Source organism: Eubalaena glacialis, chromosome 8 (genome assembly GCF_028564815.1).
Source record: "Eubalaena glacialis isolate mEubGla1 chromosome 8, mEubGla1.1.hap2.+ XY, whole genome shotgun sequence".
NCBI lineage: Eukaryota > Metazoa > Chordata > Mammalia > Artiodactyla > Balaenidae > Eubalaena > Eubalaena glacialis.
The window spans coordinates 50,743,637-50,769,627 of record NC_083723.1 but is presented as its reverse complement, the minus strand read 5'-3'; the positions used below and the strand labels follow the sequence as shown (position 1 = coordinate 50,769,627).

General features: G+C 39.0%; 1 protein-coding gene across 1 annotated transcript in view; it reads left to right on the top strand.

Moving 5' to 3' along the window:
• ELAPOR2 (endosome-lysosome associated apoptosis and autophagy regulator family member 2) overlaps positions 1-25,991 on the top strand; it is a 71,647-nt gene extending 45,656 nt beyond the window's left edge. Inside the window, exons 17-20 of the mRNA XM_061197669.1 lie at positions 7,274-7,400; positions 11,849-12,027; positions 13,028-13,193; positions 25,932-25,991. Coding sequence (XP_061053652.1) covers positions 7,274-7,400; positions 11,849-12,027; positions 13,028-13,193; positions 25,932-25,991 — 532 coding nt within the window. The remainder of the gene's footprint in view (positions 1-7,273; positions 7,401-11,848; positions 12,028-13,027; positions 13,194-25,931) is intronic.

Below are 25,991 nucleotides of genomic sequence, written 5' to 3'. Positions count from 1 at the left end.
CCTGTGCTTGTCAGAGTCTTTTCCATGAATTCCTTGAAGATGAAACCCTTTTATAGGAACATTTTTGCAAAAGCATCAGAGTGGGGTGTCTATTTTAAAACTGATTTCTAGGCCTTCCCTGAAACCTAAAGAATTTCCGAGTGTTTGGAACAGGAATATTTAAAGCATTTTTTTTTTAAATTATTAATTAATTTATTTATGGCTGTGTTGGGTCTTCGTTTCTGTGCGAGGGCTTTCTCTAGTTGCGGCGAGCGGGGGCCACTCTTCATCGCGGTGCATCGGCCTCTCACTGTCGTGGCCTCTCTTGTTGCGGAGCACAGGCTCCATACGCGCAGGCTCAGTAACTGTGGCTCACGGGCCCAGTTGTTCCGCGGCACGTGGAATCTTCCCAGACCAGGGCTCGAACCCGTGTCCCCTGCATTGGCAGGCAGATTCTCAACCGCTGCGCCACCAGGGAAGCCCCTGGAACAGGAATATTTATAAAAACACAAGACAATTCTGATACATATTAAAATTTGAGAACCATTGGTCTCAACCCCCATTTTGGAGATTTGACTTTTTTGTTTTCTGACATAGATTCTCACATGTTGTTTTGCATTGTAGTTTTCTGAAAAGCTAAATTAAAAGGTCGTGGTCTACAGGGTGGATGCCTTCACCCATATTTTGATGAAACTCTGTTTATAATTATGACTCACACTGAAGTCTGAGGACCACGACTCTAAGGAATGCTTTCAACCCCACAACCTAAATGTGCTGGCCTTTCGTTTTTTCTTTTCTTTTCTTTTTTAAACATCTTTATTGGAGTATAATTGATTTACAATGGTGTGTTAGTTTCTGCTTTATAACAAAGTGAATCAGCTATACATATACATATATCCCCATATCTCCTCCCTCTTGCGTCTCCCTCCCATCCTCCCTATCCCACCCCTCTAGGTGGTCACAAAGCATGGAGCTGATCTCCCTGTGCTATGCGGCTGCCTCCCACTAGCTATCTGTTTTACATTTGGTAGTGTATATATGTCCATGCCACTGTCTCACTTTTTTCGTTCTTTCTTGAATCGATTTCCGTCGGGGCACAAGGGGGAGCTCTGGGATCAGGATCAGAACTTGAGAAACAGCAGCTTGTCCGGAAATAATTAGAATTTTTTTTTTTTTTCTTTAAGCTGTAGGGCTGAATAAAGATTTCCTACTAACAGTAAAGAATTGTTAACAGAGCCAAATTTACTTAGGTTACTTTTGAAGAGGACTTCATTTGCATTTTTCTTATTTGAGCTTTAAGTTCTCCAGGAGAGAAAGAAAGGTGCTAACCAGGCAATTGCCTTGCAGAAGTCTTATATGCTGACCAGGAAGTCACTGTAGGAGTCCTTGGCAGTTCGGAAGGGATGCCATCCTCTGGAATTCTCTCTTGGCCAAGGATCTTGGCAAACCAGGCAAAGGCGACTTTAGCAGTAGTAATGTTGGCCAGGGCTCTGTGTCTTGGTGACCAGGGAAAATATCATTGAGAATGTCTTTACAGAAAGTGAAAGGGGCAGGAGAAAAGGGGAACTGTGTGTTCTCCGTGCATCGCACATGCAGTACAGAAGGAGCGGCAAATATTCTGGGCCGCCTACTAAACAGCAGTTGAAAACACCAGTCTGTCTGTTTGGTCTGGCAAATGCAGTTGGTTTCTAATTCCACAAAGTGTCTGGAGGGTGTGAGACATTTTCAATTAAAACTTAACAGCATGATGTCTGTGGCAGATGAAATCAGAGTCGGAGTGGACTTCTGAGATTATCTACTGCAGTTTGTACTTTGGCCAAAGAATAAATTGCGAACACAATCGACCACTAATATCCGTAAATAGATGCCTCTCCAACTTCTGCCTAAAAGGCTTTCCAAACCCCTAATCATGATCCTACATGGTTAGAGGAATCCAAGATTCTGCTTTCATTAGGAAAAATTTAGACCTAAGCACGTGTCCAAAGTGCTCTTTCAAAAACATGAGAAATTGCTGTTAGGTTTAACAGCAAAGTTTTAAAAAGGTTTGAAAAAGTTTTAAAAAAGCCTTATTCGAAAACAGGTAGAGGGAACCACGTTTACTCTGGTAATGGAGATGTCATAGCACATTAGAGATCCTTCAATCAAACCCATTTACTTGATACAGTAGGAAACACCGAGGACCCAGGTCGCATAGCTATAGAGTGGTGCAGTCAAGATGGAATGATTTCTTGACTGCGTCTGTTGTTCTTTTCATGCCATCACGCTTTCATCTTGTCATTTCCCCCTATTCCTTAGAGGCAGAGATTTGCAAAGAAGCACATTAAACAGAGGCAAATAGCACATTTATCCGGGGGACAGCTCAACTGATCTGCCAATTATTGGTGCCTTCTTTTTAATGACTCATCTTTCCTTAAACAGGGTCATCTTTATTAATGTTCTGAGTTAGAGGAAAATCCTCCTCCTCTCTTTCTTACAACTTAGGACCATAGTTAATTGCTTGGGTAGTTGATAAATGAATCCAAAATCGTTTTGTGAAAACCTCCTTCAAAATCCAAATTCATTTTCATTATAAGTGTAGCTTCTGAGGAGATTGTCTCTTACAAAAGGGGTGCTTCACAATTCTGTCCTGATAGTGTTCAGAGGTCGAGCACACCAGGGGTTTCTTCACAGGCTCTGATTTAGAGTCTCTCTATCAAAGTCGCTGGATCTACTGGATGCTAGTGTTTTTGTTGGTATTTGGGAAAGGACTGTTAAAGCCCAAACAGTTGTCTATTCATTTTAAGTTATTAAAAGCCAGAGGATAATTATTGGTTAAATGAGTTCTCTGTTTACTTTTTTTCTCTGCACCATTTATGGACAGATAATATATTTTTCAAATTCATATAAGTTAAGTTAAAAAGGCAATAGAACTCAAAAGATTAAAGCCAAACATGTTCTTAGAACATTAAAAAGTAAGGAGGCATATGAAAGCACTGTGGTCATAACTGAAAACAACTAAAACCTGTTATGATCAAGAAATGGAAGGAGGAGGTCAGGATGGAGGAGTAGGAGGACGCGAACTCACCTCCCTCTATGGACATATCAAAAATACGTCTACATGTGGGGCAGTTCTCACTGAAAACAAACTGGACCCTGGCAGGAGGAGTCATCTATGACCAGGACTGTAAAGAAAGATCCACATGGAGTCGAGTAGGAAGGGAAGAGAAGCGATCAGGTCGGGACCTGTGCCTCTAGGAGGGGACACAGAAGAGGAGGGAGACGTCACAAGCTTGGAGAGCCTCCCTGAGGAGTGAGGCTTTTGAGCCACATAGTGAACACCCCAGCCCTGGGGCCTGACACAGCCAAGGAAACCATCAGCAAAATGAAAAGGTAGCCTGCTGACTGGGAGAAAATATTTGCAAGTGATATGCCTGATAAGGGGTTAATCTCCCCAATATATGAACAGCTCATATAACTCAATATAAAAAAAAAAAAACGATTTAAAAGTTGACAGAAGACCTGTATAGACATTTTTTTCCAAAGAAGTCATACAGATGGCCAACAGGCACAGGGAAAATGCTCAATATGGCTAACTGTTTGAGAAACGCAAATCAAAACGACAGTGAGATATCACCTCACACCAGTCAGAGTGGCCATCATTAAAAAAATCAGGAATAAATGTTGGCAAGAATGGAGAAAAGGGAACCCTAGTATGCTGTTGGTGGGAATGTAAATGGATGCAGCCACTGTGGAGAACATTATGGAGGTTCTTCAAAAAACTAAGAATAGAACTACCATATGATCCAGCAGTTCCACTCCTGGATATATTTCGGAAGAAAATACAAATACTAATTCAAAAAGATACCTACACCCTAATGTTCTATGGCAGTATTCTTTACAGTAGACAAGTATGCTAACAAACCTAAATATCCATCAACAAATGAATGGATAAAGAATTTTCATTTGGAAAATATTTAAAAATGGACTGTGGTGGTTGCACATATTGTGAATATATTAAAATCCATTGAATTGTACACTTTTATATCGTGAATTGTATGCTATTTGAACTATATCTCAATAAAACTGTTTTTAAAAATAAAAAAGAAAAAGGGACTAGGTAGTGTCAGTAAATATAGTTTGTCCATGTCTTCATCAGATGCTGGCTTTTGCGAGTTAACCGAGGGTAGAACCTTTAGAAAGGGAGATTTTTGCAGGAGACTGGTAAAATTTTATAGATCTAAGACTTCTAGGTCAAAATATCTTGTGTTCAAACTCTGTCATAAGTGATTGATGCTCTTCAGCCTTAGGGCAAACAAAATTAGAGCAAGATGCAATGGTGTTTTATGGACCCTACACAAGAAGGGTTTCTGCCAATGACAAGGCATCCTTGGCAGAGAAAGGCTGAGCTTCCTGAGATTCCAAAGCCAAAAGGAGTCACCAGGAGGTCAGAGAGCATTGCCTGTGCCAAAGGATGCCAGACTGTACAAACTTTGTCTCGTTTCTTTGAACATGTACTCACTGGTTTCTGTGGTGATCATGTAGAGCAAAAGTTATGTAGAAGCGTAATTAGCAACACCTGTAAAAAGCTGGTTGGGAGGAAAAGATGGTGGTGACACAGGTCAGCAAGGGGAAAGGTATTTCACATATCTGGCAATAAAAGATTTATCTATCTTACTACTTTTTTTTCTTTTATCTTTTTTTCTATTTTCATTTATATATGTAAGCACTATTGAAATTATTACTGCTTCATACATTCTTGTTATTTCCCAGGGAAGGCCTGATGCAAACTGTGAAAATTAGGTTTATAACAAAGAATCAAATTTGGATGTTCCACATTTTAAATGATTCATTGAGTTAAAAGAATTAAAGAATTGATTCTAAACTAAACTGCTTTTAACCTAAGAGTTTCTTTTAAAAAGTGAAGTCTGCCAAGGAAAGGCACTGAATCATTGTTGTATTTTGACATCTAATGGCAGCTTTATAAATTATATCAACGTCTTGATTTTTGTTTGTTTGTTTGTTTCTTTGGCTCTACCAGTTCTTTAGAAAGTGATGTGCATTGTTAATAGTCTTATATATTTGCAGTGCTTTAAACTTTACCAAATTGTCCTGTCATTTTATCCTTTATAACCACCCTATGAATGCAGTATAGCAGACATTCTGCTTTTGACAAATTATAAAAGTGATATGGTGGGGAGGGAGGTTGAATCACTTATGGAAAAACACAGAATCATTTGACAGTCCAGTTAGAATCGTAACCCAAGTCTTCTCTGTAGAGCTTTTTGCCAGTTTGATTAATTTTCTCCTTTTTTTCATTTGTTGAGTTCTTTTTCCTCAAACTTTAGCATACTTACTTTCATCTTCCCGATATAAAGTTTTTTCTCCTTTTAAAGTTTTTCTGTGTTGGAAAAATAAAATAGAAAATAATTCAGGGAGGAAAGACTTGAGCAGGAAAGCCTATTGGTAATTTTTGCTAAATGATCAGAAAAGTGTAATTATTTTGAAAGTTGCAAAGCATTGTTATGCAAGTAATGTGTTCTTGAAGAATTTTTCTAATTGATTACACAATTTTTTTCAAAAGAGCAATTTTGAGTTGCTTTTATTGATCTGGAAGGTAGAGGGTAGGAATAATTTTTTAAGTGGCATGGTTTTCATCTATTGTACTTTCCTTTAAAAAAAATCTCTCTTTGCTTCTTCGTCTGAATATATTTATTACTCTCTTTTTACAAACAGAAATTAAGGCAGATAAGAGAGTCAAGTCATTTTTCCGAAGAGTCGCTCTTCACCATTGTTCTTAGGTTTGACAATCTGGGTCTCTGTTTCTGAAGTATGTCGTACAGAACATTGCTTTTGTTTACCTCCCACCCATGTCCACTTAGTCTGCAGTACACGGACACTTCAGAAAGATAGACATGTAAAAATGCATCAATTTTCAGGCATGTAAATTTGTTTCAATGTTCATATTAGGGTACCTTAGAATATATTTAGTTAACTGATAGTATGAAATTTTACCTTTCTGGTAGACTGAAAATTAAAGGTTTGGATAGTGTATCATCAGAAAGGCATTTGAAATTAAAACTTTAAAAGGGATGTTTTTTGGATTCTCTCTATTATTGTGTCTCTATCATTTTGCTATTAGTTGTTTCAGGACACCTCTACTCTGCACCAGCTGAGGTCTGAAGGAGGTTTTCAGGGCAATGCCCTGTATTTACACAGCTTGACTTAGGGGAAGTGCAATAGGCAAACTAAGGGAACAGTATTCCCCTGGTTTTAATGAGTTCATGAACAAAATAGTCATTCCCATTAGAATCTTTCCAAATAGTTTCTTGCTTCAATCAGTAAGGATTCACCAAGAAACTTTCCGGCAGCTTTTTTTTTTTTTTTGATTGTTATCTATACCTGTTTCTTTAAATTAAAAAACCCCCAGCTTTATAGAGATATAATTCACAGACCATTAAAATTCACTCATTTAAAGCATACTGTTCAGTGGTTATTGTATATTCAGATATGTGCAACCATCACCATAGCCAATTCTAGAACTTTTTCATCATTTCACAAAGAAATCCCATACCCTTTAGCTGTTACCTCTCTAAATCTTAGCCCCTTTCCTGATCCTGAGCAACCACTAACCTACTTTAAAATGTTGAAATCGAGTTCCCTGTTACGGACTTTCATCTGAATAACATCGTACAATATGTGGAATTTTTGGTTGGCTTCGGTCACTAAGCATAATATTTTTGAAGTTCATCCAAGTTGGGGCATGTATCAGTACTGCATTCCTTTTCATGGCTGAGTAATATTTCATTGTATGGATATACCACATTTTGTTCATCCATTCATCTGCTGGTGGACATTTGGGTTGTTTCCACCTTTTGGATATTATGAATAATGCTGTTATGAACATTCATATACAAGTTTTTTTGTATGGACATAGTATTTTCATTTCTCTTGGATATTTACCTAGGAGTGGAATTGCTGGATCATATGGTAATTATGTTTAATTGTGTGTGGAACTGCCAGATTCCTCCAATGCTGCACCATTTTATATTCCCATCAGCAGTTTGTGAAGGTTCCAATTTCGCCACATCCTCCCAACACTTGTTAATATCTGTTGTTTTGATTCTAACCATCTTGGTAGGTGCAAAGTGGTATTTTGTTGTGGTTTTTGTCTCCTTTAGATTATTTTTCATGTGTTTCCTCAGCATCCACGCATTGCTTCCCAGTATGTATGCAGCATGCATTCAAATGTTGATTGGACTCAATTGAATGTGTTACAAAAGCTGTTGGTTTTGTTGTTTTTCATGTTTTATTTCAGCAAGTGTCCAGCAGGTACCTGTGATGGATGTACATTCTATTTCCTGTGGGAGAGTGCTGAAGCTTGCCCTCTGTGCACAGAGCATGACTTCCACGAGATTGAGGGTGCCTGTAAGAGGGGATTTCAGGTAAGAGGCAAACCTATCTAAGCAAACGGTGTCATTGAAAATATAATTGTTTAGTCCAGCATTGCTTACACCATAGAAACTGAGATTCAGTAGCATGGCTGAAGCTTGTAGTTAATTTAATGAGATATTAATATGTATTTAAAATCAAGTTTGATACCTAGACTCCCATATGTTGAGGTAGCTGAAGATGTGTACTGGAATTGGGGAAAATGAATTATAGCAAGGGAGCTGTAGACCATGGATATTTACCCAGAGTGTAAGGAAATGATATAATTAAACCCAAATATGGTTTATATAATGCAGTTATAGGTATAATTAAGATGAGGATGATATAACTGACTCTCCACAAGAAGCATACATAAAGAGTGAATCTCACATGCGTGCCCCCCATATATATATAAATCAAGATCCTACTCTATAGTTTCTCTGCAGTCCTTCATTTGCTTACTTGTTTTTTAAAGTAAATTTGGGATTCTATTCTCTGTATTTTTTTGTTTCCTTTATGCCTTTAATACACTTCCCTTGTCATTAAATATTTTTTAAAAAACATGACTTTTAGTTATTGACAAATGTGCTATTATATATGCAATTTGGGATTTAATAATTCCCCTGTTGGACATTTAAGAAAAAATTGAAAACCATCTTTTTGTAAATAACTCTGTAATGAACATCTTTGTTAGACATTTGATTATTTCCTTAGAGTTTATTACTGGAAAGGGATTAATTGGATTCGAGGAGATGGACATTTTTAAGGTTCTTGATACGTGTTACTAAATTGCTTTGTTTGCATCAATTTGCTTTTCTACTAATAGTGTTTGAGAGTACCCACTTCCCTGCACCAGCTTTGACTAGTACCATATAAAAACCCAAGCTTTACCTCTTTGAAGATGACTTACCACTTCACTCTCTCCAAATTCCATTGAAATGACATTGAAGAAGCACAGATGAGAGGATAAATCAGTACCAGTGGTGGGGACCCTATTGGAGAATGGGCATCAGAGGATCAGAGATTCCAGTGGGATTTCTGAGATCTAGAAGGTAGATGGGATAGGACCGACTTTCGGGTCAGCATGGAATATGCTAGGGTGCTCACTGGGTAAGGGGATCGAAGAGGGGAGCTGTTCTTTCCAGGAGAGTCTTAAGGAGCTGGTAGTTGGCAGGTTGGAGGGTTGAAGAGGGAGAAAAAATCTGAATGCCCCCCACCCAAAGCCATACATTCAGCGTATTTGGAATCGGTAGTGTCCACCTTTAAGAATAAAAAAAAAAAAACATTGAGAACTATTCTCTACATTGGTATTTTTCATACTTGAGTGACAGTGAACCTGTCGTAAGAAAGACATTGTACATGAAGCCTAGTACACAAACACAAACTCAGACACATAGAGATATGCCTAAAAATAAAATTGTTTTATGGAGCAATACTTATTTTCATATTTTATGATAAAGTATAGGCATAACAATATAAAATGTTTTTATTAATACTTTAATACAAAATACAGAAGTCTCCAAATAGACAAACTAATCAGAAAATTAGGAAACGTTTAATTCAGTTAAGTGTGCTTACCTGTAGATAGCTCATTCTGGCTCAGAGCACACAGATACAACGCTGCTCACACATCGAGGGCGCGGTTGAGCCAGTTTCTTTTCAACAGTTTTAAGTGGGTCAAGGATAAAAATTCCAGCCTCACAAAAAAAATGGTTTCCTTTTAATCCTTCTAATAATAATGATACATTTTTTTATGCTTTACAGTAGAAATTAATCTTTATCTTTTCTCTAAAATTATGCTGAGCTTACTATCTTATAATCCCTTTTTTAAGAGTAAATCAAAAATAAAAGGTGCATTCCCTTCTTTGGCCACCAAGTTTAACTCAGAGTTTTGAAAAGCTAAATGACCTTTTATCCAAACGTTCTTTAATACTTCTCTTCTGGAAGGTAGTGATTAGAAGTTTAAGACAGTGGGGTGGCAACAGTTTCTCTAGTTTTATCTCATTCAAACTGTCTTCATTGAAAAACCTCTGTTCAACATCTTATAAGAATGTTAGGAACAGATAATTGCGAGGTGATGCTTTTTAAATGTCTGTTTTTGCCTTAAGAATAATACCTTTTGGAACACTTTGTTGTATTTGACATGTTGAGGTATGTAATTCCCCACATACCCCACCCATAGTTCCAGATCTACTTTGAGAAATACCAAAATCAGTTAAATATGCCCTTCTGTTATACTTAGATGTCAATTTTGAAAATATTTGCCAAATGAGATCGAGCTTCAACTAGTACAATATGAAATGTCCTTCCTTAGGGTATTCCATTGCAAGAACGAACAAATGGGTTTGATGCAGTAAGTGGGTATGTTCACCTCCAATCTCTGAATAATATATTTCGAAAAGTCTGCTCTTTGGTGAGCTTTCAATATGAATGACAACTTTCACTGCATTTTCCATTATGTCGGTGAAGAAGCGTGGATTTCTTTGGATGCCAAAGCTTTAAGATAGAAAAAAACAATGATTGCAAAATATTGCGAAGAGTATCTTTTAATTGCTTTAATAATTCTGCGTTTCCATCCTATTGCCTGCTTCATTCTTTACAATTTTTCACCTTATGTTGACTGAGAGTCTGCTTTTCCAATTCTGTAAAGACATATAATCCAGAAGCACATGAAGTTAAATTTACACACTACAAGTCCTCCACATACAGCTGATATAAACTAAAAGAGCTACATGACTTGTGATAAAAGCTCTTATCAAATTGGATCTCAAAAATCTATACCAGGTTCTAGGTACATACTAAGCATTACTTCTAAATGTTATACAGTAGTAGGGATTTGAAGAGATAATGTGTTATCACTGAGAGGTAAGTTTTAAAATTTATCATCAAATTGATCTCACCCTGTTCACAAAATATCCCTACATGCTGGAAGAATAAATTTTTCAGCTGCAGTGTCAGCCATTTTCTTGTTTGCCAAAGACATGGCCTAATGAAGGGATAAAGCTTCCTAATTAATAGAACGACTAAGAAATTCATAAAATGGCTAAGTTATAGAATGACTAAGAAATTCTGCCAACACCTTGATTTATTTTTTCTTTAACCATTTGAGGAGCTTATGGAAAAGTTAAAAATTCTGGGTTTATAAATACGTATCTTTTTAATTATGAAGTTTTAATGGTTTGTTTAGAAGACTGTCCTTGGGCGTTACAGCTGGCCATTTGCATTGGGTGTGGCGTATGTGATACAACCATATAAACTCTTTCATAGTCTATTTTTCTTGTTGGAATGCCCTTCAGATGAAGAGGCAGCAGTTCAGCTTGCTCATGCCTCCTCATTCCTCATCTTTCTTATAAAAATCATGTGAGCCATTTTAAAAGTAATTTATTCACACTAAGTTTAATGAAAATGTTACACTAAAATTTTTTTCAATTACTACTGTCCTTTCTAAAAAGTTCTTATCCAAAACTTGGTTGAAATTTTTCCTCAAAGTAAATGGGAATCTCCTGCACATCGTTCACTTCAGGACCAACTGTAAAAGTGTGTGCATGTGTGTGACATTAAACATTATGGTGTTAGGCTTCTGTTAGGGTGTTGATAAATGACCGTCATTCACCAGAAAATTTAGGGAGGCACAGTGAGCAAAAAATGTAATGCCTTGTGTCATTTAATGTCACTGGATATAATCATCATGCAAATTGCTACCTGTCATTGTGTATGTTGAAATATATAAGGAACCGTGCACTAGACTCTGATTTTTGTTTCTAATCTGTCTTATTTGACCTGTTTATTTAAAAAAAAAATTGCTGGTTGAGACCCAGTATATTGATTTTACTATTTACTGGTTGATTGCAGTGAGCAGTTTGAAAACATTGCCCTAGCAAAATTGAGTCATCTGCTTTGGGAGGACGAGAGTAAGTCCCTCATGTGGGTAGTGATGACCCAGAATAACACCCTCCTTATTTTGGCCAGGGGAAGAGGGGCGTGCAGTCTGTGTGCCTACCCCACACCAAAGCCTGCCAGTCATGTTGCACTTACATGTCCTGGGTCCGGGGTCCACTCTTCCACTCAGGGGAGAGGCTTTTTGGGGAAATGGACCTACATGATGAGTGGGTGAAACCCGTTCTAGTCAGTTATATGAAACAATCTAAGCTTTCATTTGAAAACATGATTTAAGAAGTCAGGACTCATCAGAAATTTGAAGAAAATAGCTCAAATGACATATCCAGATGGAGTCATTTTTATTCAACCTCCTCAGCATGAAGCAAGCCTTCTGATCTGACAATTCATGGTTTTGTTACATTTTCATTCATCGTTTCCTTATTCTCTCTCTTCTATATCCCTTTCCTCTCTTTTTGGAGCTTCAGTTAGATGAAAGCCGAATAATCCTCTCTGCCTACTGTGAATAATGGTTAGCAAAACCCTTCTCCTTCTAAACCTCATTTCTTATGTCATTTTTTAAAAGGAAACCTTATATGTGTGGAATGAACCTAAGTGGTGCATTAAAGGAATTTCTTTGCCTGAGAAAAAGTTGTCAACCTGCGAAACAGTTGACTTTTGGCTAAAAGTGGGAGCAGGTGTGGGAGCTTTTACAGCTGTTTTGCTGGTGGCTCTAACTTGCTACTTCTGGAAAAAGAATCAGAAGTAAGTAACCTCTGTATAAGAACTGAGAAATCTGTTTTGTTGTGAATATTTTAGAGTTAATCATTATATCCAACAGTTTCTCTCAGAGACACAAGAAATTTCTCCTAGTGAAGGAGTTATAGGAAAGGCCTTTAAGAAAGCAAATGGAAATGATTGTTGTTCTGATAACAGAGAGATCAGAGAACATTAGAGATAATTGAATTAGATCCATTGTTTTTATAAAACAAGGAACAGAGGATCCTGGCTACTCAGGTAGATGGGAGCAGAGCTCAGAAAGGAAGGCAGATTTTCTCTGTGTGTCTGTTTTTCTTTTCATGACATCATGCTGCCTTCTTGCCCCATCTTTTCTTTTTCAATTTCTTGTGGGCAGATATTTGCAAAGAAACAGACTAAGTGTATACTCCAGGACTTTAAGAATATGAAGTTGAGTATTGAGTCTAACTTCCAATTGTATATTGATACATTATGTGATTTGACTCTTTTAAAATGATTTACATGTCATTGGGGCTGTGAAAGTTCTCTACTGTATTATCTAGGGACAGTTGTAATATCTGGGGTGGAGAGTAGAAAGGAATGAGTGATAGAAATAGTAAAGACCAAATCACTTGCCTATATAGTATTCTCATCCTATGAACTAAACTTTGGAAAACTGCATAGTAAATTAGTTCCCAAATATTTATAAACGAAAAAAATGCGTTCAGACCTCTAATTTTCTCTCTGTTTTTCAAAAGTTTTTCATAATTGGACACTTGAATCACTGTAAAATAAGTATGATAGCGTTAACTATATTGCACTGATTCTCTGAAATTCTGGAAACGATTGGTGTGTAGACGGTAGATTAAAGAGAACACATAGTGTTATGGCTATGGGTGAAGGGAATACATTGGTGGAGCAGCTGTACTCCACGACGATTTAATTAGCTGGTGTATGACCACCCCAAATAAGTATTAATTTATATTAAACAGCCACTTTATGTATTTATTTATTTGCCGCTACTTAGACTGGAGTACAAATATTCCAAATTAGTAATGACGACAAACTCAAAAGAGTGTGAACTCCCAGCTGCAGACAGCTGTGCTATCATGGAAGGAGAAGATAATGAAGAGGAAGTTGTATATTCCAATAAACAGTCGCTACTGGGAAAACTCAAATCCTTGGCAACAAAGGTGAGAGCAGAATTATAACCTGGTATTTCTGTGTATTTATAAATAAAGGGGCCATATTAACCTAACAGTAGCATTCATGCAAACCCTGTCATTCAGGGTGGGTATTTATCCAGTAGAAATACTCTTAGGAGCACAGAAGGCTGTAAATACAAGAATAATCACTGCAGCATTGTTTTTGTTGGCTAACCAGGTAGAAACAACCTTAAACACCATCAGTAAGGACTTAGATAAGAAATTTCCATATATCAAAGTAGTGGGATGCTGTGCAGCTCTGCAGCTGTTAAAGATTGAGATGTCTATGTGTACTGATATGTCAATGGGTCCAGGGTAAATGAAGCGAAAACAACACATAGACTATTGCATTTCTATTAAATATACATTTATATTAGTATTTGAATAGGAAACTACTAATGATAGCTGCTTTTTGAGAGTTTTGAATTAATGGGTGTCTTTAGTCTTTGAAGTAATGCAGTTTTATAATATTTGAAGTTGCACAAAGATTATGTATTATAGTATTAAAAAACAAACATTTTAGGTAAATAAAAGATCTCATTTATTTATATTTTTTATTTTATAACAAGATTGTTTCATACAGAGGAGATAAAAGTTATATAAAATGTTGAGATATTACTTATCAGATGCCATCACATTTGTCGGCTTTGAAATGATTACTATATCCCAACAGATAACATGAAGCCCTAAGTATTATTTGTAAACACATTTTATTGACATTCTTCACCATTGACTTAAAAGATGAACCATTACCAGTTTACCTACGCAGGATTAAAAACAGAATGAAACCAGAAAGAAAACCCATTTCAAAGGATTTTCAGCAGGGAGGACATGTGGTGAAAGATTACATTTATTGAGAGTGTCTTAGTAATCGTTTCCTAATTTAGGCACATAACTATATCATAGGGGATCATTTAAAAATAAAACAAATAAGCCCTATTCCCCTTATACTAATGGTTATTTGATTTTTCTTAATATGGTAGTTTAGGGAGGATACTATTGCCGTGGGACAGTGAATGTACAGAGGTTGTCAAGAGCTGAGATTTTACCCTACTTGCAAGCTAACAACTGAGCCTGCCGTGATTTCATGGATACTTTAGAAGACGTGGGACTTCTGATCAGAGACAAAGGACAGTTTAACACTCACAGCAGAAGCACTAGCCAAAACATCAACATTTATACCAGTTGCAAAGCCCTACTTCCTGCAGATGACTCTTGTCCACACAGTGGTCTGCCTTACAGGAAAGGAACCTGAAGTTTGGGAAGCTGAATCTTTTAGAAAGGGCAGCAGGCATCTCTGTCCTTTGTTCCAAAGGGAGATAGTGTTGTTGTTGTACTGGACAGGTAGCATGCCTGTTCATTGCTCAAGGGGGAAACACTATTTCTAAGACTGTAAGCAAGCCTGCCCTTTGCTCTGGAAGGACACAATATCTTTATTTTCAAAGGCTGCTTTCTATACAAAGTCCTTTGAAAAGGTAGTCTGGAAAAAAGGGAAGTCAGTGTCTCACTCATAAGATAGGCAGAAATGCAAGAGAACCATGGGGAGTTGTCTCCCAACAGATCCAAACCTCCTTCCTACACTATCTTGGCTTCTGGCAACTTTCCCATTAGTACACCATTCCACTGTTCACTCTGATCAATCTGACTGGCTGCGGCTGGAATCAAATCTGGTCTATTTGCTTCATATAGCACTTAAAAAATAGAGCTACTCCCAACAAGACACCAAACAGCAAGATGAGGCCAACCTGTATTATTAACCTTGATCATACCAGGGTTCCAGACTCAACTAACCAAACAAATGCTGTAAGTCATCAGGGTCCGCCTTAGAAAGAGGTGGCTTTCTTTTTAGGTCCCTGCATTGACTTTTCCGCTCAGCCTGAGACCTTTCCACTGGCACTGAGATCTTTCCTCCATAAGATTCAGATGGAAGAGGGTTAAGGACATTTGCAAAAATTTACAAAGACCCTATACATCTCCCACTTTTGTCTACCTGGGCCATGGTAGGGGAACTTGGTGAGCAGTGTCCTCAACCAGGTGGTCATTATCCTTTTGGTCCAGGAAGATGGCAATCCAACAAGACAGTCCAGGCACAAAGAATTTTAGTGACTGTACAGATCGTGTCTTGGCCCTCAGGGAGGAAGTATAAGGCAATTATATTGTCCATAACAATGTATGGACAGTGGGTTGATGTTGACCTGAATGCCTTCAAAGGCTGAAGTGGTGTCATGGATTACTTCAGTTAGAGTCAGAAACAAATTTTGTACCGCCTTTTCTTTCTTTTAAAAAAAATTTATTGAAGTATAGTTGATTTACAATGTTGTGTTAATTTCTGTGTACAGCAAAGTGATTCAGTTATACATATATGTATTCTTTTTTATATTCTTTTCCATTGTGGTTTATCACAGAATGTTGAATATAGTTCCCTGTGCTATACAGTAGGACCTTGTTGTTTATTCATCCTATATATCACTGTAATAGTTTACATCTCCTAATCTCAAATTCCCAATCTTTCCCTCCCCCACTCCCCCTCCCCCTCCCCCTTGGTAACCACAAGTCTGTTCTCTATGTCTGTGAGTCTGTTTCTGTTTCGTAGATAAGTTCATTTGTGTCATATTTTAAATTCCACATAAGTGATATCATATGGTATTTGTCTTTTTCTTTATGACTGACTTCATTTAGTAATGTAATCTCTAGTTCTATCCATGTTGCTACAAATGGCATTATTTCATTCTTTTTTACGCTCCATCTTTTCTAATTGAATAACTACCCATCGGGTGAGTGTGAATAACAAGTCAGTTATCCCTCCAGGAACCTCTTCTGAGTAACCAAGCGTAGCCTGATATTGAAAAGAGCCTTGCAGTTGTCTAAGGGCTACATGATCTATCGAGGATGTTTTCATAAACAGTTGAATTATGACCACTTACGACCACTCCTAGAATACAAGTACAAGCCATGCTGTTTTTAGGAGAGAAGTTAACATCTGGTTCTATACAAAAAGTACAGTCCTAGAGGTACACATGGTGCCTCTGGAAAGAAAGTATTATTTACAGTTGTTAGGGACACCAAGTGGGACCTATTTAGTTAGGCAGCACTGGTTGATGGTGCCTGCGACCTCCTGGCTGGCTTGTAAACCTTAGCGTTCCCGATTCACGTCAAACAATTGTGTCTCTTCTTTGTCTTTGGAGAGACTGCTTGAGGGCAGTTTGTCCAGCTTTTCCTGTTTGTCCATGCCACAGACTGGGTGGTATTTGTCCACTCCATGGAATGATTGAGTGATGTCAGTGGGAATGGACGTGTTGATCGTTGTTATTTTGGGGCAGAAGCTGGCATCATCCCTGCTGTTTCTGATAGAATTTTCAGTAAGTCTAAGGGGAATGGCAACCAGATTGTGGTTTGAGCTTCTGGTGGATTTGGTAGACCCAGTAGTCAGTTAAATTTAAGGCACTTGCAGCAGTTTGAGAGAGGAACACTAAGGTGTTTTCCTTCATAGGAAGGTGACAGGGTGGCTTTGAAAAACAAATAATCATTAGTACCCCTTCATCCTTTGCACCTCTCAGGGCCTAAGGTACCTCCATCCTAGGTGCCTTATTATCAGACTGCACTGTTGATCTTCCACTGGTACAAATCAGTTTGTCCCATTTCAGTAGCTAAAGCTCCACCTTATTTCTACTCATCCCCTGCTGGAGTTCTGTGCTGCCAAACATTCAGGTGCAAGAAGGTCAAGAGCTTTTAAAAATGCATGTGGAGACCTAGTGTGTTTTCTACCTTTGTCCATGTGGGATGGCACGAGGTCTTGATGAGCTGTGTAGTCAACCAAGTAGTTATTATCCTTTCGATCTAGGATCGTGACAGTCCAACAAAACAATACAGGTGGCTAAACCAGAATTATATTTGAATCTTCTAGGCTCCCTTCTGGGAGGGCTACCACCAGACGTCCTGGGGGTTGCTGTTGGGATAAATAAGGACCCATCATGCCAGTAGTGGTCGGGGCAGAATCCTGGATTTTCATATGGGTATATAATCTTATGTAGGTTGTATTGATATATTCTTACTTATTATATAATTTTACTAATAATTATCCATGAAGCAGCCAAGAGGAGATAATCTCTTAATCCCTTTCTGGAAATAGCCATATTTAGTAATTGAACTGCCTTACTAAGATGTGTGGACCAGGAGGAGGTGAGGGAGATAGAGGCAGAAAGCTTTTTGAGTCAGTTTTTGAGAAGGCTCTTCCGATGATCAATGCTCCCCTTTCAATGGTAGGAAGTGTGGAAGGTCCACTAATACCTCTACTCCCAGTCCCTTGTTCTGGTAGCTTTTGTGATTTAAAAAAAAAAAAAAAAAAAAGGGACACCACTGTTAGGCTGCAAATGGTCCATAAAACCACAAACATTAAACAGATGTTTTTCAAGGGCCACGGTGGTGTGACTAGAGTCGGCCAGTCACTCTGGAATAGCAACACCATGACCCGAATGGGTGTCAACAGTGAGGAGGCACCACCGATAGCCCCAAGAGGTGGTCAGAGGTCTGATTTAATCAATTGTCAGGGAAATATTGGTCAGCTTTCGGTGTGACTCCCAAGTCTTGCATGCTGTGGTAACCTCTGCGTCCGAAAAACAGAGTCCTTCACTTTGTGCTCAGTCTGTGAAGGCAGATCTATTGCCATGCTGGACGGGATTCAAATGCTGTGTAGGGTTTGTGGCAATCTGTCTGGTGCAGTCTCTATAAGGTGCTTAACTCTGTTTGGTCTTTTCAGAGGATGGGCATCTACCTAAGTGACCCAGATGATTTGATCAACAGCTAAGATTTGTTTCCAGATTTGTTGCCCCAAAGAGAGGTTAAGAGTCAGTGGTTTTCCAAATGGCAGACCAAATAGTTTGTTGACAATGGCTATTAAATCTTGGCAGTAGCTCAAGAGTAAGTAGAAACATAACAAGGTTTATCAGAAGAAGTATTGGCCACAGCTATGAGAAGGGCTTTGGGTTCTGGCCACTGAGCCAAGCAATCTTGTTGGTTTTCAGTTACGCATACTTGTGCTGAGATTGGACAGCTACAGTGGGTGGTGGACACCATTGGGTTTCAGCTCAACCAAAACGTCAGTGAACCAGGCCCAGGCATGAAGTAGGACTTCAGTGAACCAAGGATCCCACGGAGCCAGTGGCTTCATTTGGGGCAGAGGAGTAGGGGATAACCTTTCTCTCAAAGAGTCTGCTGCCATATTTTCATGTGAGGCTGAGATGTTGCTGGGTCAGACCAGTTGTATTCTTGAATATACCATTCATATTTGACAAATGAGACTTATTGGACGCTTCCCACCTTGTTGACCTACCAAGAGTGGGAATATCAGGCTATAGAGTCCCAAAGCGTGTGTGGTAATGGCATTCAGTTTTGACAAGAGCTCAGTAACAAGCTAATAGCTGCTTTTTCAAAAGGGCTATATGTACATGGTGGCCACATCAAGGTGATGAGTCTAAAACCCCAAAGGATGCCTCTGGGGGAAGGCTGCTTCCCACTGCCACAGTCTCCAATTGACAAAATCATTAATCGCAAGGAATTGTATCATAAAGTGGTCATTAGGGCTGTGAGGCCACAAGGTAGAGAGCATTACTCACCTTGCTGGGCAGTTGATAATATAGCCTGTTGGCTTGGGCCTAACTCAAAAGATACTACTTTGTGGATTAGCTGATATGACAGAGCAAGTAGACTACTCAAGAGATACCATACTGTGTCCAACAGCAGAGTGCAGTAAGGTGCTGGGCTGTTTTTTCTCGACTGGAAGATAGATAAAGCATTGCACATCTGCCCACCTAGTCTCAAGAATCTTTACTTAGTTGGCAGCTCCCTGAATTTTGTGAGGGTTTATCAGCCATCTCTGCTGGCAGGTCTGATAACACAGGCAAGGCTGTTGAGACTGAGGCCTCTGACTTGACACCAACAGGACATCATTTATATAGTGACAACTTTAGGCGTCAGAAAGTAGAGGAGCTTGTGTGCAATTCTGACTCACACATTTGTTGCACATGGCAGAGGAGTTGGCAACGCTTGGGGTAAGTATCTGAGTAGCCCTTCTCTTCATGTGGCTGCTCTTGACCAGGGGATTGTCCTCTGGTGCCTATGAGATAAAGAAGAGCAAGCACATACCAGCAATTCCTACTATAGATTCAGATGTAACGCAACAACAGCATCTTGAATGGGCACGCAGGACCCTTCACGCAAGGTCACATTATTTTCCCTCCCCCACTGCGAACCTAGCTTGAACCCCATTAGTTGAATTTTCAGGCCCTTTTCCTCTCACGCGTTCAGGTAGGATGGTGACTTTGGTGCCTGCAACAAGCAGAGTCAGAAATGTTTGAGTCCCTCGCCTTCCCCAGGCTCCCTTGCAGTCTCAGATGGGTGTTTATGGTCTGCGGTCACTCTTGGTGACAGGAAAACTTGGTCCTTCCCCTAATCATCTTTTTCCTTAAGGCAGCAAAGTCAGCGTAGTTGGGGAAGGAAGGGTTAAAGGTGAAGAGGGAAGGGGAGTCTCTGTGACAGCAGCAAGGCTTTGCATTTGCTGTTGTTTTCCAGCAGCTGCTCACAAGCCAGCCAAACTGCCAGTGTTTTTGATCCGTTCAGAGTTCTATGTTGAAAGGCAAGGTCATCATTCCTGACATCATCTATTTCAGCTTTGGGGACCTTTTGACTCAGAAGTCACAGCCAGCCTGACTGTGCTGAAGGCTGCAGGTCTTGCGTTCTTTTGTTGATTTGGGCTTGACTCACATACTGGAGTCTTTTTAAAAGGGAATTCACCTCATTTCTTGCTTCATTGTCAGATTTAAGTGAATGCCTGGTTTAAATATAAAGGATAAGGGACATTTCCCGGGTGAGCCTGACCATACTAACTTATCTAGATGTTTTGGGGTCAGTTTCTCATTCTCCAGTGACCATCTTCCACCTTATAAACCCAATCTGGGGCAGCAAGAGCCCCAGTACTGGTCACTGCCTCAGTAAGCTTTCCTATGTGAATTAATCTCCGAGCCCCCAGAGGAAGCCATGGCTCTGTAACTGTGGTGAGGACCCGCTGCAAAACCTCTGAGACCTTTTACTACATCTTTGGGTGGATCTGAAGTTGGCAGGATAGCGTGCCAGGAGCGTTGAGCCCTAGGATGGCCCCGCTGTTTCCATTCTTTTTTTTTTTTTTTAAAATTTTATTTATTTATTTATTTATTTATTGGCTGCGTTGGGTCTTCGTTGCTGTGCACGGGCTTTCTCTAGTTGTGGTGAGTGGGGGCTACTCTTCGTTGCAATGCGTGGGCTTCTCACTGCAGTGGCTTCTCTTGTTGCAGAGCACGGTCTCTAGGTGCGCAGGCTTCAGTAGTTGTGGCACATGGGCTCAGTAGTTGTGGCTCGCGGGCTCTAGAGTGCAGGCTCTGCAGTTGTGGTGCACGGGCTTAGTAGCTCCGCAGCATGTGGGATCTTCCTGGACCAGGGCTCGAACCTGTGTCCCCTGCATTGGCAGGCAGATTCTTAACCACTGCGCCACCAGGGAAGCCCTGTTTCCATTCTTAACGATCACTGAGTCCTGCCACATCATCACCAAAGTGAACCAGCCAAAATTCTAGCACTTCACCTGGTTTCTCCCCATAAGTGGTTTCCATTTTCTCTTTAATGCTTATCGTAGGTGCATGTTTCTGGAACCGTTGTTTGAGAGGGGGTGAAACCTTCTTCTGTTGGGATGATTTTTAGTGCCAGTTGCTCCTATGAGGCACACCTGAGCCTGCCTGGGAGGCTGTCCTCCTGCCAGAGGAGAATTAACACCTTCCAGTCGTTGAACTGTGAACTCTTTGAACCCACTTCCCAGTACTCAGCCCACAACCAGCTCCCCAGTTCCTCTTCATTTCCAGGCAAGAAGACGGAGGGCTGTTTTATTGCCTTGTTTGCCATACAGTGTGGTCAACATGTTTGTTCCCAATTCTCAGGGACTGTCCTTAAATCTTGTTAACCAGAGTGTGAAGCTTTCTTCTAGAAATGTCTTTATTAACTTCCTCTTCTCATCGGCAAAACAACGAAGAACTGTGAAGGTAATGAAATCGCACTCTACTTACTGGCCAACAAATGAGCCCGCCATATTTTCCTAGACACTTTGGAAGATGTAATGAGTCTTCTGGGTCAAAGACAAAACACGGCTTATTACTCACAGCATTAGCATTGGCCAAAATCACAGCATTTGTATTGGTTCCTCAAGCCTCACTTCCCACACAATGAAGTGCACTAGATGACGCCTGTATACAGAGTGGGTTACGTTATTGTAGAGGAACTGGCTTGGAGAACATGAGTCTTTTATAATGGGCCCGACGTATGTCTGCCATTTGCTCCACAGGGAAAGACAATATCTGTAGCTTTCTGGGTTGTAAGCAAACGTTTCCTTTATTCTAGAAGGAGACTTTATCTATATCATCCAAGGCTGTTATAGAAACATCTTTGGAAAATCACCTAGAATAAAGGACTATCAGTGTCTTTTCATAAAACATGCAGAAACACAGGAGGCCCATGAAAAACTATCTTCCATCACAAGTTGACTTAGACTTCTCACCTGGTGTGATCTTGTGATTCCCTATTTGTTTTTGTTTTTGTTTTTGTTTTTAACATCTTTATTGGAGTATAATTGCTTTACAATGGTGTGTTAGTTTCTGCTTTATAACAAAGTGAATCAGTTATACATATACATATGTTCCCATATCTCTTCCCTCTTGCGTCTCCCTCCCTCCCACCCTCCCTATCCCACCCCTCTAGGTGGTCACAAAACACCTAGCTGATCTCCCTGTGCTATGCGGCTGCTTCCCACTAGCTATCTGTTTTATGTTTGGTAGTGTATCTGTGTCCATGCCACTCTCTCACTTTGTCACAGCTTACCCTTCCCCCTCCCCATATCCTCAAGTCCATTCTCTAGTAGGTCTGTGTCTTTATTCCCGTCTTGCCCCTAGGTTCTTCATGACTTTTTTTTTTTCTTAGAGTCCATATATATGTGTTTGATTCCCTATTTGTAAGGGTGGTATCTTACAATGAAGGGAGCCTTTAGGTGCCAGGGAATGCATTTTGGGGAAAGTCATCTCTGAGCTGAATCTAAAAGAATAAGTGGGCATTATGAGCACTACCTAAACCATTAAGTGTTTCCTCCTATTACAGTACCTCTTCTGTTTTTATATTATAGCCAGAGAAGTGAAAGCTTGAAAAGATTCTTGGAAACAGTCACAGGAAACAGGGAGGGTAGAGCTTTTGTCCCTGAGAAGGTTCAGTGTGCCACATTTTATTTTGAATAGCAATTTTAGTCAATGTAATGATTTTTTTTTCATTTTTTAAGATGAAAATTTGAAGTATTACAGAAAAGTTGAAGGGATTGTGCAGTGGTACAACCATATATCCACCACCTAAATCTTACTCTTTATTACATATCTCTCTATCCCTCTATCCATTTGTTGATCTATCTTCTTTTTTTTGATGTGTTTCAAAGTGAGTTTCAGACTTCAATACATTTGATGCCTAAACACTTCAGTTTACATATAACTGATGAGAGAATTCAATATTTTAAGTTTCTTTTAAAGGCAAAATGTTTACACAGAGTGAAATGTATATTTCACAAATACACGATGTGATGAAATTTTTGAAATGAATATACCTGTGTAACCCTAAATCCTGTGAAGATATAGAACATTAGTCTGATGTCTGAAAGTAAACTCATGTCCTTATATGTATACTCAATCCCCGTCACCCAAGGGAAGCTATTGTGATGATCTTTTAAAACTATAAATTAGTTTTGCCTGTTTCAGAACTTCACATAATCGTAATGACAGAGTGTGTAGTTTTTGTGTAAGTTTTCTTCCACTCAGAAAAATCTTTTTGAGATTCATCCACCTTGTTGTGTTAATCTATAGCAGATTCCTCTGTGTGGAGGAGGAGTATTCTGTTGTATGGATTTGCCACGTTTGTTCATCTGTTCTCCTTTTGATGGACCCTTGTGGTATTTCCAGTGTTTGACTGAATAAAGCTGCTATGAATGCCATTGTACAAGTTTTATTGTGTCCCACTTTTAAAATTTTTTTTATTTTTTATTTAAAATTTTTTTTATGTGTGTCCCACTTTTAAAAATGTTACATATGATTTCATAGAGCAAAAAAATTTATAAATTTCTTAACTACTGTGTCAAGTAAGGTTTACTTTGTCTTATATATATCCTCATTCATGTTCTAAAGGCCATACTTCTTTGGTATTTCCTTATGCACTGGATTTGTGGGGTTTCATTTATAGATTTACTTTACTTGACTTTTCTTAACAATTAAAAAATATCTTCAGCTGATTTTTTTCCTTTTTCTTTTGTTCACGTCACAGTCATTTATGGGATACTATCTGTTAGACACTCCACCGGGTTTTGGTGAGATGTCATATTAGACACAGTTAATCTCAGAGGCTAGTTTATTGATGGAAGACACATGCACATCAAACACACACATTCATGCACACACACAACCCACATACACAGGATCATCCTGTATGACAAGAGTATTGAGTAGGGTCTCTTGGAGTACAGAAGAGAACGGAGTACAGTTAGGTGGGTAGTGACAAGCTAAGGAGAAGCTTCTGGGAGAAGTTGGATTTTGAGTAGATTCTTGAATTTAGAGCTTAAAAAGATCATTTTGTATGGCATCTTTATTTAATGCATGAGTAAACTGAGACCTAGAGAGGTTCACTTATTTGTCCAAGAGAGGGTGAGATAGGAATTAGAAACCATGTATTCTGAGTTCCAATACAGGTTTTTTCCTTCTGCATGATGGTGTTTCAGTACATTTTCACAGCCACTGATTGACAGCCAACCATGTGCTAGGCCTTGGGTCCTATTATGGGAATTAAAAAGTGAACAAGATACAATTCCTGCCGTTAGGAAGTCCCAGTCAGTTAGTAGTGTTAACTACACACACACACACGCACACGTGTGCACGGGTATATATCAGCCCACACACACACAACATCACACACACCACATCAGCCATAGGAGCAAAATCCCATGTGAACACAGAACACAGAGGACATGGTAACGAAAGCCCTATGAAGCCCTAATAACATGACTGTTTTCAGTGTTTTACTTGAAGTATTACCTTGAGGATAACCAACAGGTCTCTGCCTCCCCTTCCCAAAGAACAAGTTGAATCAAATCTTCTCAAGGCAGGGCCACGAAAAGCTCAGATTTCTCTTATAGTTCATGGCTGATACTCTAACACTCTTTCCTGTAATACACTGTGAGCTCCTTGAGAGCAGACGTTTTGTATCCCATAAAGTCTAGTCCTGTTCCTGTAACACATGGGTGCTTAATAAATACTTGAATTATCGATGGTTATTCCTAGAAAATTAGAGCTGGTAAACATGAGACTTCAGGCAGGCTCTCCCAGAGCCAGTGGGTTAGGGCGCTGTGATCTGCAGGCTGCTCTCCCAGGGGCTTGTCATCTCGGCAGAGGCAGGGAAATGGGATATGCTGGTGTTCATGCTGTGATTTTTTTCTGTAATCCTGACCATGTGGCCTTAAATTGATCTGAAGTCTCTGATTTCTCCACTCAAATGAGAGAAGACACAACAGCAACCTCATTCTTCCTGACAGATACTCAATATCTATTTCCTGTTGTTTTCTCATTTCACTTCTCTGCTTTAGACACACATCCATGTGCACCCAGGACTGATCTGCCTCATATTTCTTTTATTTTTAAAATAATCTTAGTTCTCTTCATCTTTATTCTCTTCAACAGCATAATTCCCCCACCCCATTCCAACAGCCTTCGGAGAGCTTTGTCTCACAGTGAAAACATTGGGAGAAACCTCACCTCTTATTTCTCTTTTTCCCCATTAAAGAAGAATAATTTATCTTAACAGGCTACATTTTGAATGTATTATATGACAAATGCCAGCAATGATATATTTGCATTAAAATTTTGATTTATTATCCGAGATGACTTGTTTTTAATATCTTTAGTAGGCATGATCCCCAAAGATTTTCCTAAAACATATCAGTGAACCCAAATGATCTTGTGTCTTATTGGTGTTATCTTTATTTATGCTCTCCTTTTTTCTTATTATTTACTCTGTGTTATCTTGAGAATATTTAGTTTACTGTCTACAATTTGCATGGATAGGTCATCTATTTCAGCACCCGGATCAAATATCCCCCTTGCATGGGTCTCAGTGATTTCTTCACAAGAATCACAGCTTCATCTTTTGGTGTCTATTGCAGTCATGTGTTTTCTTCTGTTTTGGATTGTGTGTCTTATCCCCTGGACATCTGTTTGGGACTGACATGTACACACTGCTATATTTAAAATGGATAACCAACAAGGACCTACTGTATAGCACAGGGAACTCTGCTCAATATTATGTAACAACCTCAATGAGAAAAGAATCTGAAAAAGAATAGATACATGTGTATGTATAACTGATTCACTTTGCTGTACACCTGAAACTAACACAACATTGTTAATCAACTATACTCCAATATAAAATAAAAAGTTTTAAAAAAAGGCATCCTTCAGGGTAGGCATGCTATCTGTTTTATATCTGCCACCCTCCTTTAAATGTAAAATCCTAATTACAAGTGGCAGGTACATAGATTAAAATGATTTCAGAACTTACTTTCTGGATATGTAAGATCCTAAAATCTTATTGGAATTTTAGTGAGTTGATTTTGTCTTAATATTTTTTCCCCCATAGGACAAAGAAGACCATTTTGAATCTGTTCAACTGAAATCCTCAAGATCTCCAAATATATGA